Below are 15,482 nucleotides of genomic sequence, written 5' to 3'. Positions count from 1 at the left end.
ATATATACCCTTACATCTATATCATACATCACATATTGGGGAGGGGAGTAACCTGAGTGAGCACAAACAGTTAACCCCCTAAGGCATTTAACATCTTACAGAAATAGTAGTCACCAGAGAGGGGACTATACTTACATAAGAAGATAAGTATTAGTATTGGAGTTACACACAAAGTCCGAAAATAGGGCTCACTGAGAGAAACCCTCTTTAAATGGTGATGCATATAGGCAGATGAAAGTCAGTACTTTATCAAGGATATAGTCATTTCATTTAGTTTACAGGGCCATATATCAATATCCAGAGATGAAGAATATTTTTGGTTTAAAAGATGCTAAAGGCAAAATGTATCATTTGACAGGGCTGCGTCCTGCTTTCCCAGAAAGCAATGCAGGCCCTTCGAAGAGCTTGCCACTCGTTGGGAAGCATTGAGGGAAGTTAAACAAACATTTCCGTGCCACAGATGTCTGCAACGCATCTCTGCGCGTTGTGGAAATCCAATACATTGTTCTGCCGTGCTTTGTAGGCTCCTCTGGCAATCACGGGGCCAAGCTTCTCCGTGCTTATTTTTTTCTCTCCCAGTGCTGTCAATCTGGCACTTTTTCACCAGTACTGAAACTCACAAGCACACAGAGGTGCCCCTGTGCCTTTGTATGTCAGCAGATCTCTACTGTAAGCTGTGTGGAAACCTAAAGGGTTTAGAACGTTCTCAGCCTGAGATAAATAAGCTGTCAATTCACAAGGAGTGAAATCAATCCTACGCTGTTGATCTTGGCATCAGCACTTGTAAAAAGTCAGAGAGACGTTTCTCTGGCGAGTGTGAGCGCTGCATGTGTTAGCTGTTAGCTTTCTAACACCAGCCTGTGCTGCTGATGGCATTTCCAAAAGGTAAACAGAAATGTCAAAATACTAGAAATAACCGATTAACCCAGCTGCGTTTTTTGGAGTAATTTGAGCAGGCATTAGCGATGGTGTCAAATAATAAGGCAAAAACGGGGGAAAATGCAGCCTTTTCGAACAGTCCTGGTAACTTACTGCGCATATACTGCGTTTTAAGCAGAACGTAGAAAGTTACTGGAACTCACACACGCTTGTGGAAACACACACATCTCCCTTACACATACACTACTTTGCATTCACAACAGCTGTATGTGTACTGCATTGCAAACACATTTGCCCTGCGCTACAAAAACACAGTGTATATACTGCATTAGTATTTACAGCATTATGCTATGTAAAGCATTATGTATGCTTATAGCATTATGCTATGAAAATGTTCATATATAACCTTTATGTACATACAATAAATGACATAAACACATTTACCCTATGTTACAATATCTTGTATTTCTCTGCACACGTACAGCCATACATTACAAACACATACAAATATATTACTTACAATAATACCTGTATCTACTATATTACACAGAGACAATAAACTTACTGTACATTACAAACACATATTACATATATTTAAATGTACATATACTATTTCACTATATTACAAAAACACACACGTATAAACTGCAATTGATTTATTAGCACGTATACTACAGTACATTATAAGGGCATATATAACCTACATTACAAACACACACATATTCCCTGCATTCTTTTCACCTATGCTGTAAGTTTGCACTTATATACTGCATGTACAGTATATCACTTGTGTACACTACATTACACTCACATCTTTACACGTATTCTAGTGGAAGGTATGGATCATCAGGAAGCGCAAACATGTGAAAACAAAGACATAATCTGATGGTGCAGTATAGTGAAAAATCGTGGGTACTATATTAGCAAAGTCTGTGATCTGAATACTCACAAACGTGAGATGAACAGGGACACGTAAAGGTATCTCTAGATGGTGTGCCGCAGATGGTGTCGGTCTGATAAGCACGCTGTCCTCAGACAGGTAAGTCACAGGTAAGTCACTCCAATGAACCTTTAGTATACAATAAAACTGGACATAGTGCAGACTGTACAAGATAATTTATAAAAGTAGATAAAATCCAATAAACTCACATGGTACAAGGTTTAAACAAGCATTTAGATCTCACGCAGTGGATCTCTGCAACCGGATGAGTAGTCTCTCAGCTGTTCCTCTGTGCTGGCGTGCGTGTCATGGATGCGTCTCACCGAAAACCGGAAGTGACGACATCCGCTTCTAGAGGTTCCGGTTTGGGTCAGCAACGTCACTCTACGCGTTTCACCTTCTCGAGAAGGTGTATACTAAAGGTTCATTGGAGTGACTTACCTGTGACTTACCTGTCTGAGGACAGCGTGCTTATCAGACCGACACCATCTGCGGCACACCATCTAAAGATACCTTTACGTGTCCCTGTTCATCTCACGTTTGTGAGTATTCAGATCACAGACTTTGCTAATATAGTACCCACGATTTTTCACTATACTGCACCATCAGATTATGTCTTTGTTTTCACATGTTTGCGCTTCCTGATGATCCATACCTTCCACTTGTCACGAGGATTGAGAGAGCAGTCCTTCACCGGGTTACAGCGGCATTCGTTATATGTGTTTGTATAAGTATCACTATTGTTTTTAATAGAGTTGATTTTACACCACACTGTTGGTTTATTCACTACACCTGAATATATAGAGCGCCACTTTTGATAGGTTTTTTTCACTTACACGTATTCTACACTGTACAATATCACAGGTACGTTACGCTCACAATCATATACTTTACATCCCAAAAAAGAGCACGTCCTTACAATGTTACACATTCAGCCACAGCTGAATCTATATGTTATGTCATTATACAGAGTACATGAACAACACACGCAACATTCTTCTTCTTTCCCAAGCAACATGCCTCAATTACCCATCCTCTAACCAGAAGAAAGTGTTAGCAATGGGCCCAAGAGAAGAAAAGTGAAACACTTTTGATTTTAGATTTTAAATGCTCTAGACCGCTACTCTAACATCTCTGTCATAAATAGGTGTAACTGTACATGTGGCGTGTGTGTGGGACTGCAAGGCATGTGCCTGTCACCATTGTGGCTGTGTTTTGTGTGTGGCGATACATTTCTCTCTGTGGTGTGTTCCTTTCTGCGTGTTTGCTCTGTAAGAATGATAGGTCTATTCACTCTGTGCGCTACCTGTCTATTGTGTAGGTCAAATATTGTGTATAAGATCTATGCTGTGTGTGTTATACAGTACTGTAGTATGTTCCCACTTTATGCGTTGTCTAGGTCTGCGTTTGTATTCATTGTCACCGTGTATCACGTGTGTGTGTATTGTGTGCACTTTCAGTATGTGTGTGTACTGTGTTCATCTATCTATGATTCATTCTGAGGGCTGTTTTAGCCTTCATAAAATATTCATGCTGCTTGTGCATGCCTCTATAATTGCCATCTCAAGCCTTGAATTATTTATACGTTGCACTGTTCTGTGAGTCTCATTTACTGATAGAGCAGATAACACATACAAGAGGATCCTGAGCCCTGTAATGCCTCTTACTTTGCATTAAGTAGGGGAATTATATTACTGGAGGTGGTGAGCAGCGGCCTTTATTCCCCCCCCTCTCTTTATCATTTTTGTATTTATAATATGCTAATTGCCGAGATGCTGTTAAGCTGTGTAACTCCTGTCGGGTTTTACAGGAATCAAGATGTGGCTGAAATGATTTAGCTGTTGATCCAGGAATCATTGTTCTCTGAAGAAGAAGAGAGAAAAAAAAAACTCCGGCTTTACGCTGGGAATCATTTCTTGCTCGCATGTCAGACTGAGCCACGGAAATCTGCTAACAAATGTTTTTTTGATCAGTGTGTGTAGTTAAGTTTTATCAAACTAATATCTTGTACTGCGCAGACATTAACATGAAGAAGGTTTGCTTGCTATTTGCAAGTAGACAAATCCTCTGATGCCTGCTAAGGGAACAATGGCTTCGCCTGGCTGCAAACTGAATGAATTTTGGGGAGAACCCACAAACGGGGGTTAAAGCTGCAGTTCAGTCTCCCGTTTTTTTGGTTTTTTTTTGTTTGTTTTTTTAACTTCAATAGTTTCATCTGGGCAATCTCTACTTACCTAAAAAAACTGCATAGCTGCCGGTCAATTCGTTCTCCGTCTATTGATCGGCAAAGTTTGGCGACATCTTTAAATATGGGGAATGTAAATCGTTGCTATAGGAACAAGCATGCTTGTTAAATTAGAATACAAGAAAATTGGTCTTTCAAAGTTGTTGTTTTTTAAAAACAGAAAATGCTAAAAGTATTTTTTCTTACTACAGAACTGATTTATTAAAAAAAAACACAAATGTAGGATATTGCCTGAACTGCAGCTTCAATGCGTCAATTACCACAGTCTCCTGACTGGGGCAAGCCCTTTACCTCACATGGTACATTGAGTGATGGGTGCAGTTTGTGTGTCCCAGTTTTGCCCTAATGTTGCAGCCATGAGACTTTTATATTTAAACCCACAATGTTGTTGTGTGGAGTGAACAAAAAAGTATTATTATTTATTTTATTAAGTCTCCAGGGCGCAAAGTTGGAGCAATAGTAGTGCAAAGAAAACAACAACACCACATCTATGAGAGAAATTAGACTTCTTGCATGTAATAGGGTCCCCTCCCCACCTGCCCTTAATTCAGGCGGTGTTTGTTTTGTTGTTTTGCACCAGTGTGTTTTTAACCTCGTTTTGCAGCTGTTTAAGAAAGCATTACATAGCAACCTTTTAAATGCCCCCTGTCCCCTCCACAGTTATTGTACCCTTTTAAAGGATTTTCATTAAGGTCCTAGCTCTGCTGCTTACTTTCTAAAGAGGTCAAGAAGGTGAGGTCGCAATGCAGAAAGGAATAACTACACACGGCACACTCTCAATCCTAGAAAGGATTTCACCCTAAAAGATATCAACCCCATCCTTTGCTAAAACACACCAATAATCCCCTAAAGCAGAATGTATTGGCTAAGAATCCACATTACAACAGGTCTTCTGCATTATTGTGCCCCGTCTTTGTGCATCTGACTCTGTGTTCTGTGCGTTCCTTTTTGCAGTCACAGCCCTGATTCTCCTTTAACTGGGAAATAATGACTGAAGACAGTATAATGCAGCAGAGCATGGATAGGGTTGCCAGGTGGCTTCTCCAAAAATACTGGAATCAATGGTGAAAGGTGCGTCAGGTCACACTGTCCAGGGAGGAAAATACCGGACACATACATGTCCAGTATTACAGTACCTCTCATTTTTTACCGGACAGAGTATCCAAATACAGGACAGTCCAGTTCAATACCGGACACCTGGCAACCCTAAGCATGGACCTCTTGTCCGACTACAAGATTCAAATCCTGGATGAGTCCACAGTTTGTCAGGGTAGACTGAGAGGAAAAATAAATGATTTACTAAAAGAGGAATAGTATGTGTATGAATATGAAAGAATTAGTGGAGAATGCAGTGAGGATAAATGTGTGTGGTACGGTACAGTAGGTTCAAGGGGTGGGGAACGGGGTCCCTACGGTGGTAAGAAATGCAAAATAAATCATTAGAAGACAGATACAATAGATTTTTGGATGGGAAAGGTATACAGGGATATACCAAATAAGAATACATGGGAAGGATGTTGATCCAGGGATTAATCCGATTGCCAATTCTTGGAGTCAGGAAGGAATTCATTTTTCCCCTTATGAGATATGATTGGATGATATGACACTGGGGTCTTTTGTTTGCCTTCCTCTGGATCAATACGTAAGTACAGATATAGGATAAAGTATCTGTTGTCTAAATTTAGCATAGGTTGGACTTGATGGACCTACGTCTTTTTTCAACCTCATCTACTATGTAAAGTAATTTAATATATTTCAGGTTAAAGCCCAAAGTTACTAAATGGAGCTTACCTTTTGCACCTTCCCGTCACCTGAATTAGATTTAGGCGCTTATTCGGTAAGGTGTGATAAGAGCAGATGACGTACTATCGCAGGTAAACCCCCGTTAAAGTCAACGGCCCTTAATCTTTAAAGTGTGCTTTTCTTGAGATAATATGTAATCTGCGTTTATCACACTTTACAGAATAAGGGCCTGAAAGTGTGTTAGCACTGTTGAGTAACTTTGGCCTAAATTAGGAAAATAGCCCAGTGAACCAAGTAAAATGAAAGCACAACTGTTATATTTATTTAGATTAATTGAGAATATAGTTAACCCTTTTTTGACATAGACACCTGTCATGCTCATCCTACAGCTGTATTGAGAACCCTCTGGCAGAATAGGGGTTACATTTTGCTCCGATTTGGGATAATATATTGGATCGTATATCGCTCTCATTAGAAGACGCGTGTGGCTCATACCTAATTACTGAGACCTGGGCTGCATTATAAAGCCAGGAGTGGACGTCCCAGCAAATTCACCCCAAGGTCAGACCGTGCAATGCTCAGAGAAATTGCAAAAAACCCAAGAGTTACATCTCAGACTCTACAGGCCTCAGTTAGCATGGTAAATGTTAAAGTTCATGACAGTACAATTAGAAAAAGACTGAACAAGTATGGTTTGTTTGGAAGGGTTGCCTGATGAGACCCATTAAGGTCGAAACGACTGTCTGTGGGTGGGTTTACTGGCTATGCATCTTAACCCCGGCTGTGCTCAAAGCTGGAAAATGCAGAAAGCATAAGATTACAGGGGACCATGTTATATGGTTTTGAAGCAAAGGTGGCACTGTGTGCACATTTGCATGTCATTTCCCAGAATCCCTTGCTGCAGTGGAAGCACTGTGTGCTGGGGTGATAATGGTGAAAGGCAGGGTTACAGACCTATCTAAGACATGCAAATGAGCACACAGTAATATTTCCATTTGCTATATATATATATATGTATGTATGTATGTATGTATGTCTGTGTGCGTGTCGTTTCTGGCCAAAACGTAAGTGTGGACATAGAAAGTGACCTTCGGCTTTCTGTGCAGGAACAGGTGGGATGTCCCTTCAACACTTCCATGCTGCCTTCCTAGCTCCTGCTCCCCTGGCCATTTGTATCCAACTACACTGCCACTCTCGACGAGATCCCATTAATTTATTGGCGGTATAGCGACTTATTAAAAGTGACGCGTGTGAGAGCAGGGCCAGTGCGGGTGATTAGGTTTGGGGCTGTGAGCTGTTGACAAGTGCAGGTTAATGAATGACGGCGGACGCATGCTGCCGTCTCTCCCCTCGTTACTCAGCATTAGCCGCATTAATAGCAGTAATTGGATAGATTCATCATTTGAAATGTTTTAATAAATGTTTGGACAGCATCTGATCGGCTCTGTCAGGCTCCCAGCGGCAGGAGAATGTGACAGGGCTGCCAAAGTAACCATTAATACAGGAAGGAGACAGAGAGACAGACAGAGTCTGACACTCAGAGCTGAGAATGAGACACCCTCTTTGGAAAGAGTGAGTTATTGCTCATTTTGATTGATTGCAAACATTTTTATTAGCGCCAGTGGACGCTGTCCATATATTTCTCACACTCACATTCATTACACTTCTAGTTCTGGAGGAAGTGTGAGAATATTTTTCGGAGGTCTAACATTTTTTGAGAGGTGCTATAATGTTATGTAAATTCTTCTGGGCTCTTGTTTTAAGAGCTGGTTTAGTCCTGGGGGATGCAGAAGTACCACATTACGCTGTGTAACCAAGTATTTTAGCCTCTACGGTGCCTTTACTTAATGATCGTCTCATAGCATAAAAAGGATAGATAGAAAATATGTGGGTGGGCCATTAAAGATGTCCATTATAATAAATTGTCTTGGAATTGCTTTGCAATATAATAATAATTTCGACATCAAGAGAATGACTATAGTGTTCCTTACAGGTGTTTTTGCCCTGCAAAACCAGTGTAAATTGTTATCTTTTTGCATGGCCTTTGGACCTAAAGTTGTAGATTTGTTGTAGGTTGTGGGGCCTTTTGATGGACCAACATGATGGTTGTTCATAGATGAAGTTAGAGTTTTCATAACCTCACAAGTCTCTACTTCATGTGGTCATGGGCCTGATGTTTAAATATTTGAACACAGGTGTAAATCCTTCTTTATTGCATCTATATTATCCCTGGTGCTTTCTAGGTAATTTTACTAAATAGTGCCTGCTGGACTCTGTTATATAGTGTTAGAGCCTTGTCTACTGTCAGGAACAGGGGGACACCACTACATGGGAGCTGCTGACATACCCCAGATTTACTAAGATGACTAGGGAATTCAGAGCCATATTCACTTCATATCTAGGCCTTAGTGAAGGACAGGAGTATAAAAAGATAAAAAATCTCCAAGGGTGTAAACTAGCACACAGAATGGTTTATAGTCCGGAGATCTTACGTTTGAGACATACAACTGTATGCACCCATATAGACCCTTATTTGCTAAGCAGTCTTCTGCCATACGTCTTGAATGGACATGCAAGGTTGTGTCTTATGGTAGAAGACTGTTTAGGAAATATAGCCAATAATTCCTAAATGTCAGAATAATCTGTGCTAACTCAACCACTGAGATGGGTTGTCGTATGAATTTAAAAAAAAAAAGTAAAAAGGTAGCCTCAAGCTCAACATTTTTATGGTGATATGAATAATTTACGGGAGAAGCTACATGAGAAAGTGCTCCTACCCTTGTCTGAATCATGTACACTCCTCACCTCCAACCTCCTCTACCTCCTGCTGCCCTCTCTCTGAGATGATCTTGTTGGCTTTGAAGGTCTTTTATGGTCTGGTCTCTGTGAGATCTGTTTGTAGAGAGAGACAGACCTGATACTTTATAAATAGGAGAGACACTGATCCTGCCACTGCATAAATAACAGGGGAGTTGGCACAGTCTCAGTAGTTGGATTTACAACTCTGCTTTTTGGATCAAAGTCCCTAGTTAAAGTTTTGAGGGAGGATTTAGAGAGGTTAACATACAACAGGAATATAAATAGAGGTTAATCTTGGAGAGGCACCTGCCTCTCAATCTTCAAATAACACTACACGACAGCTGAACCCCTGAGTGTGTACAGCACCACAACAGTGACCTCAGTGCCAGGGGCAAGGGGGAGCTAGACCAATGGTGGTCAACTCCAGTCCTCAAGGGCCACCAACAGGTCATTTTTTAAGGATATTCGTGTTGCCGCACAGGTGGCTCAGCCGTTGACTGAGCCACTGATTGTGCCACCTGTGCTGAAGCAGGGATATTATTAAAACCTGACCTGTTGGTGGCCCTTGAGGATTGGAGTTGGCCACTCCTGTGCTAGACAGCCTGGTAGGGACTAGGTGCAAACTTTTAGCACACGTTAGCAAACTTTGTTCATTTTACCCTTTAAAGTTTGCTGCGATCCAAAAGTTTGCCACAAGTTGGCTTAACGCTAAATGTCAATGGGGTATTGCATTCCCCCAGAATTTTGACCAACATTTTCATCATTTGTAAAGTTTGGTTGAAACAGCGGCGAAACGAATGTCGGCAGGTTCGCTTAAGGAAGAAGAGGCCAGGGAGACACCCTTGAAATGTGGGTAAAAAACAACATTCAAAGTTGTGCAACTTTGTGGTAGATCTTGTTTAATCCTGAAGTACAATAGTGGCAAGGGAAGATTCTTTGGAATAATTACATTTTTGGTGTTTTTTTTTTTTTGGTGAGTGTCAAATATTCAGAATTGACACGCTTTCTGGATGTGCATGAATGTTCTTAGCAGCTCCTATTGAAGCCACTGTAAAGATCTCTCCTAACTGGGCCTAGTCCCTTCTCGTGTGCAGAGAGACAAAGCAATTAGGCAGAGGCGCATGATTGAATATTACTGCTTTCAGCAAGTAAATGAAGATAAGTTCTGTTAATTATGTGGCTTTTTCCTGTGCTAATGTGATAATAAAGTACTGGGCTTGTCACATCTCTGGCGATGTAGTGACCCCTCGTTCTGTGTGAGCAGCGGAGTGGATGCATTAGAAGAACCAAAGGTAGTACTAAAATAACAAGGGTGGAGAAAGTGGAGCAGATCTTATAGCAGCATTCCACTTTTTACTTTGTTTTTAACATTGTTTTTGTACAATTTGCTTATACCATACCTTCCTCATTTGTATCTTTATTACGAACACCATTGTGAAATATAGTAAAATATTCATAAGAAATGAAGGGCGGGATATTGTCAGCATTTGCTAAAATGTGTTGGATCTTAGCCGTGATTACTGGTACATTGGAATATAATGTAATTATATTTGTAACCATGTATTTGTCATCATAACTCTGTGCCCAGGACATACAGCTCAACCCCCCTTATAACGCTGTGATTGGGGTCCAAAGAATCACATCGCGTTATAAGCGGATCGCGTTAGAAATAATGTACAATTGTATGCATTGTACAATAAAGTATTTAAGATACCAATAATCGTATTGTAAAGTATTCATAAATATGAAAATTGGGAGCCACGCTTGCATCGCGTTATAAGCGGATCTGCGTTGTAATGGATCGCGTTATAACGGGGTTGAGCTGTAATTAAAAACGAGAAGTAACTCTCAATGTATTATTTCCTGGTAAAACATTTTATAAATAAATGCTGCATTCCTCTAGAATTAGAGATAAAAAACCTTTAAATCTTCCATGTAAATCTAAAAAAAAAAACAACAAAAATACCCAGCACTGTCCTTTAAATCTGGAGTCTGCCGGATGCCGAAACTGCTGACTAAAATGTCTCTCAATGTGCTGCTTCTACAGTAGCTTGGTCAGACGGTGGGAGGGATGACAGTTCTATGCCAACCCTGCCAATATGCTTCACCTCAGTCCGGCAGGGAAGAATGGAGTATCCAGTGTCTGTGCCCTTTACATGTTGGACAGTAAATGACAGGATGCTGACAGCAAAACCAACCAGCTTTAGAGTGTCACATCCTCAGCTCTCCACACTTTGGTTTCTTTGGCTGGACTGAATGCCAGGGTTGCTTGTTTTCTTTAATCCTTGGCAGCGGTACAAACACTTGTCCTGTCACAACCCTGCAATTGTCACTCAGTCTGTAATGATACTCTGCCTCACAACAAGCATACACAGCAGAGATGTGCGTACACACCAAACGTCAGCTCGCCAATGGATTCTGTTTTTTTTTGAACTTGCTCATACTTTTTAGTTCAGATAAGAACATGTTAATTGTACTTTGTCAGCTTCGATTGAAGTCTTGTGCTAGTTGGGCCTGCGCAGTGTGCATTTGCTCACTTACCGTTTTTAACCCATTCACGGACACTGTTGTAAATTGCCGATCCCTCTGGGAAGAATGGGTTTAAAAGATGGAGCGGTTAGGTTTCTAGATCCAGAGACACAGCACTATAACTGGTCAGAAAGCATGCAGGCTCCTGTTTACCAAGTGATGTGAATCCAGTCCAGGTTTTTAAACTGGGAACCAACCTCCATTACTAAGAGAGTAGTTTAAAAACATGGCCTGCCTGGAGTTGCATGTGTACCATACTGTGTGTGTGTATATATATATATATATATATATATATATATAGAGAGAGAGAGAGAGAGAGAGAGAGAGAGAGAGAGAGAGAGAGAGAGAGAGAGAGAGAGAGAGAGAGAGAGAGAGAGAGAGAGAGAGAGAGATCTATATATATAGCTATCTCTCTCTCTCTCTCTCTCTCTCTCTCTCTATATATATATATATATATATATATATATATATATATATATATAAACAGTGGTCGACAAATCACCAATAAATCTACTCGCCGAACAAAATAATCTACTCGCCACCTAGTACCAAACGTGTGCTGCTTGGGCCAATAGGAGCTCGCCACGATGTTAAATCCACTCGCCCGGGGCGAGCAAATGTATAGGTTTGTCGAACACTATATATATATATATATATATATATATATATATATATATATATATATATATATATATATATATATATATAAATAAATATATATAACGCCAGGACAGGATCCCTATTACACAAGTGAGGTTGAGCTATGCAATGGGCACCTTTAAGGTCCTGAATCATAATGCCCCATTTAGTTGTTGGAACATAATTGCCCATCAAGAGATGTTAATGATATAAATGTCCATCCAGAGATCTTAAAGATATAAATGTCCATCAAGAGATGTTAATGATATAAATGTCCATCAAGAGATGTTAATGATATAAATGTCCATCAAGAGATGTTAATTATATAAATGTCCATCAAGAGATGTTAATGATTTCCTCTCTCTATCTCCCCACAGGTTCTTTCTGAAATTTTTTCTCAAGTGTAACCAAAACTGCCTGAAAAATGCCGGCAACCCGCGGGATATGCGCAGATTCCAGGTGAGCGAGAACAGTTTATACTGGACCCTTTATAGCTTATACTGGACCCTTTATCCCTGGCTTTAGTGCCTTTTGGTGCAATCCCTCAAGCAAAAGTGTTGGAGAAAGACACAAGAATGCAAACATTATTCAGCAACCCTGGGACGCCGACAGCTTGTCTGTTGACCTGGACCCCAGGGTTGTTGAGTAAGGGGGTGGAGTGCGTGAGATTTGTGGAGCCGGGGTAGGGTGAGCAGTTCTTCAATACCTGCGGACTCAGCCACAGCTACATAGGAGAGTTCAACCAGATGATCATGGAAGTTGTGTCCGACTTCCGGTCAGGCCTTACTTCTGGTATCGGCTGGATAGGACCCCTGGAGCATCTGGGCCCCGGGACAGTTGTCCCAGCTCTCCACTCCCCTGTCAGCGGCCCTACAGCACCGTGTTTTTTGTACTTTCTTTCTACTTTTAATTATGAATATTATATGCATTAAATTAAAAGCAAAAGCGTCTATGAAGAAAATCTTCCAAAACATCTAAAAATCACAAGCGGTAATCTCTTGTGTGCTACATCATACAAAGAGACTTTGGGGGTACTCTGTGGAGCTGGAATAAAGTTGTATTAAAAGGTGGCATCAAGTCGACGTGTATTTTTTCACTGTATAATATTGGTTATTTCACCTTTAAAACAAAAACAGTTCTGGCTTAAGAGAGCACATAATTAAAATAATTGTCACCTGAATTACAATAATAATAATTTAAAATAAATATATTTATAAGTTATGTCTGTTACATTTAAATGGACAAACAAAAGAGCTTTTCATACGGGTAATAGTAATGATCAATCCATCATAACCTCACAGGTCTCTTCTTAATGTGTTCTGTAATGAGCGCATTAAGGAAAAGGTTATTTTTAAGATACTAATTCCAACCTATTACTCATGAATCCATTCTTGCTTACAGCTTCAATGTTCAGAAAGTACACAAAGAGAAACGGAGAAAGTGCACTTAGTAAAGGTATGTACCTTTATATGGTTAAAAAATGTTCCACAAAAGTGGACAACAACAATTACAATAAGAGAATAAAATAACTTACAAATTAACTAAAGGTTTGCAGAGGTGACACCGGGAGATCCGGAGGTTAGATCCAGCAGGTAGGTGTAGGATGGGTCCGGACTCGCGATGCTCCATTGGTCGCATCCTCACTCCAACCGGTACACCTCTTCCAGCTCGTGGATGCTCACGCAGCAGCCCCTCGTGACCTCAACGCGTTTCGTACAACATTCTTTGTCAGGAGGTCCTGCTGAAGTACGTTATACGAAACGCGTTGAGGTCTCGAGGGGCTGCTGCGTGAGCATCCACGAGCTGGAAGAGGTGTACCGGTTGGAGAGGGGATGCAACCAATGGAGCATCGTGGGTCGGGACCCGTCCTACATCTACCTGCTGGATCTAACTTCCGGATCTCCAGGTGTCACCTCTGCAAGCCTTTAGTTAATTTGTAAATATTGTTTTTCTATTATTGTAATTGTTGTTGTCCACTTTTGTGGAACATTTTTTAACCATATAAATTTATATACATTTACTCAGTGCGCTTTTTCCGTTCCTCTTCGTGTATTTTGTTGTGTGAGCCCCCTATGGGAGCTCACTCTTTTTAGAAGATAAAGGAGTTCTCCTTACGGATGGCAGCACGAGTATAGAAATATCTTCTGGGGGCAGCACGAGCACGGTTTCAATAAAAAAAACTTTTCCTCAGTGTTGGGAAGGTTTGCAAAGCATTTCTATGCACTGGGTTCCATGGTATTCAAGCTTTGAAGAGGTTTCCGTAGGAATCTTATTCCCTTTTTTAAAAGCATATAAGACAGCACTACAACCAATTTAGGAATTATAGGCTTTCTCCCTGTGTCTTTTCTCAAAAACATAAATATAGCATCATTTGTTTAAGAAAACAAGCTACGAAGCTTCATTGTTTAAAAGCTGTACAATCTTTACCGCTACTTTTTAATGGCATTTCAACCACTTTTATTGTGTTTCACCAGCAGTGAACTTTAGGTTGTCCTAAAGTATATATGAAGGAATTAAAGCTGCAGTACAGGCTCCCGTTTTTTTTTTTTTGTTTGTTTTTTTTTACTTCAATAGTTTCATGTTGGCAATCTCTACTTACCTAAAAAACTGCATAGCTGCCGGTCAATTCGTTCTCCGTCTATTGATTGGTAAAGTTTGGCGACATCTTTAAATATGGGGAATGTAAATCGTTGCTATAGGAACAAGCATGCTTGTTAAAATAGAATACAAGAAAATTGGTCTTTCAAATTTGTTTTTTTTAAAACAGAAAATGCTAAAAGTATTTTTTCTTACTACAGAACTGATTTATTAAAAAAAACCCACACATGCAGGATATTGCCCGAACTGCAGCTTTAAATAGGAATAATCTCACTTGTACGGCTCCACCCTTTCTATGCCACGTTCCAATTACACCAACATTGACAGGATCCTCCCTTGTATCTTGAGACACTTTTACTGGCCCTTGTAAGGAAGTTGCCAGAGAATAAAACCGACGGTGTTAGCTATGGTCTTGATTTTAGCCAACGCTGTGTGTTACTCTTTGGGAATAAATAAAAATGGTTGTGACAAGCGGAAATGTGTGTGTGTGCAGCTTTTCCACCTACGCTAACCCTGGCACGTAACATGAAATCATTCTAAAGTGCCAGGGTGTGTTCTCACCATCCACTTTACCCTTGAAATAAAATGAACCTGTCGTAGGGTATTTGCATTACGCTAGAGATCTATGTTGATAACGAACTTGGCCGGTTCTCTGGATTATTAGCTAGGATGCTGTTAAGAGACCAACGAAAGATGGAAACCTTTGCATCAAAAAGCTTTGAGAAAGTATTTTGTCTTCTTCCTAGTCATTGGGTGACATTATTAGCTGTCAATAAGTGTGTTTCCCCCATCCAGTGGGAGATTTGGCCAATACTAGTCGCGTGGTGCATGATACCTGCTGGAAACAGGAAGGCTGAGCTGTCCACCGATGGTAGTTGGGACACAGAATCAGGTTTCTGGGTATACATTACCCACATGGTTCTCTAGCAGTGCAGCGCCTCCATCTGCCGCAGGCTCCAAGATGAATGGAGGCGATCTCCCATGGTAGAATTATTCCCTCTCCTCACAGTAAGATCACACACCAGGCAGGACGTATATAAAAACAGGAACAGTCTTTATTGAACACTCCACAACACAGAAGTGGTCTGCCCAATCACAGCTTCTCAGGAT

At 40.6% G+C, this 15,482-nt stretch overlaps 1 protein-coding gene across 1 annotated transcript in view; it reads left to right on the top strand.

Annotated features, from left to right (window-relative positions):
• Positions 1 to 15,482, top strand: part of EBF1 (EBF transcription factor 1) — a 285,887-nt gene that overhangs the window by 179,549 nt on the left and 90,856 nt on the right. Inside the window, exon 6 of the mRNA XM_075599191.1 lies at positions 12,152 to 12,233. Within this exon, the coding sequence (XP_075455306.1) occupies positions 12,152 to 12,233 (82 nt within the window). The remainder of the gene's footprint in view (positions 1 to 12,151; positions 12,234 to 15,482) is intronic.

This window comes from Ascaphus truei, chromosome 5 (assembly GCF_040206685.1).
Source record: "Ascaphus truei isolate aAscTru1 chromosome 5, aAscTru1.hap1, whole genome shotgun sequence".
Lineage (NCBI taxonomy): Eukaryota > Metazoa > Chordata > Amphibia > Anura > Ascaphidae > Ascaphus > Ascaphus truei.
Note: the sequence above shows the minus strand (reverse complement) of the source record. Positions and strands in the feature narration are given on the sequence as shown.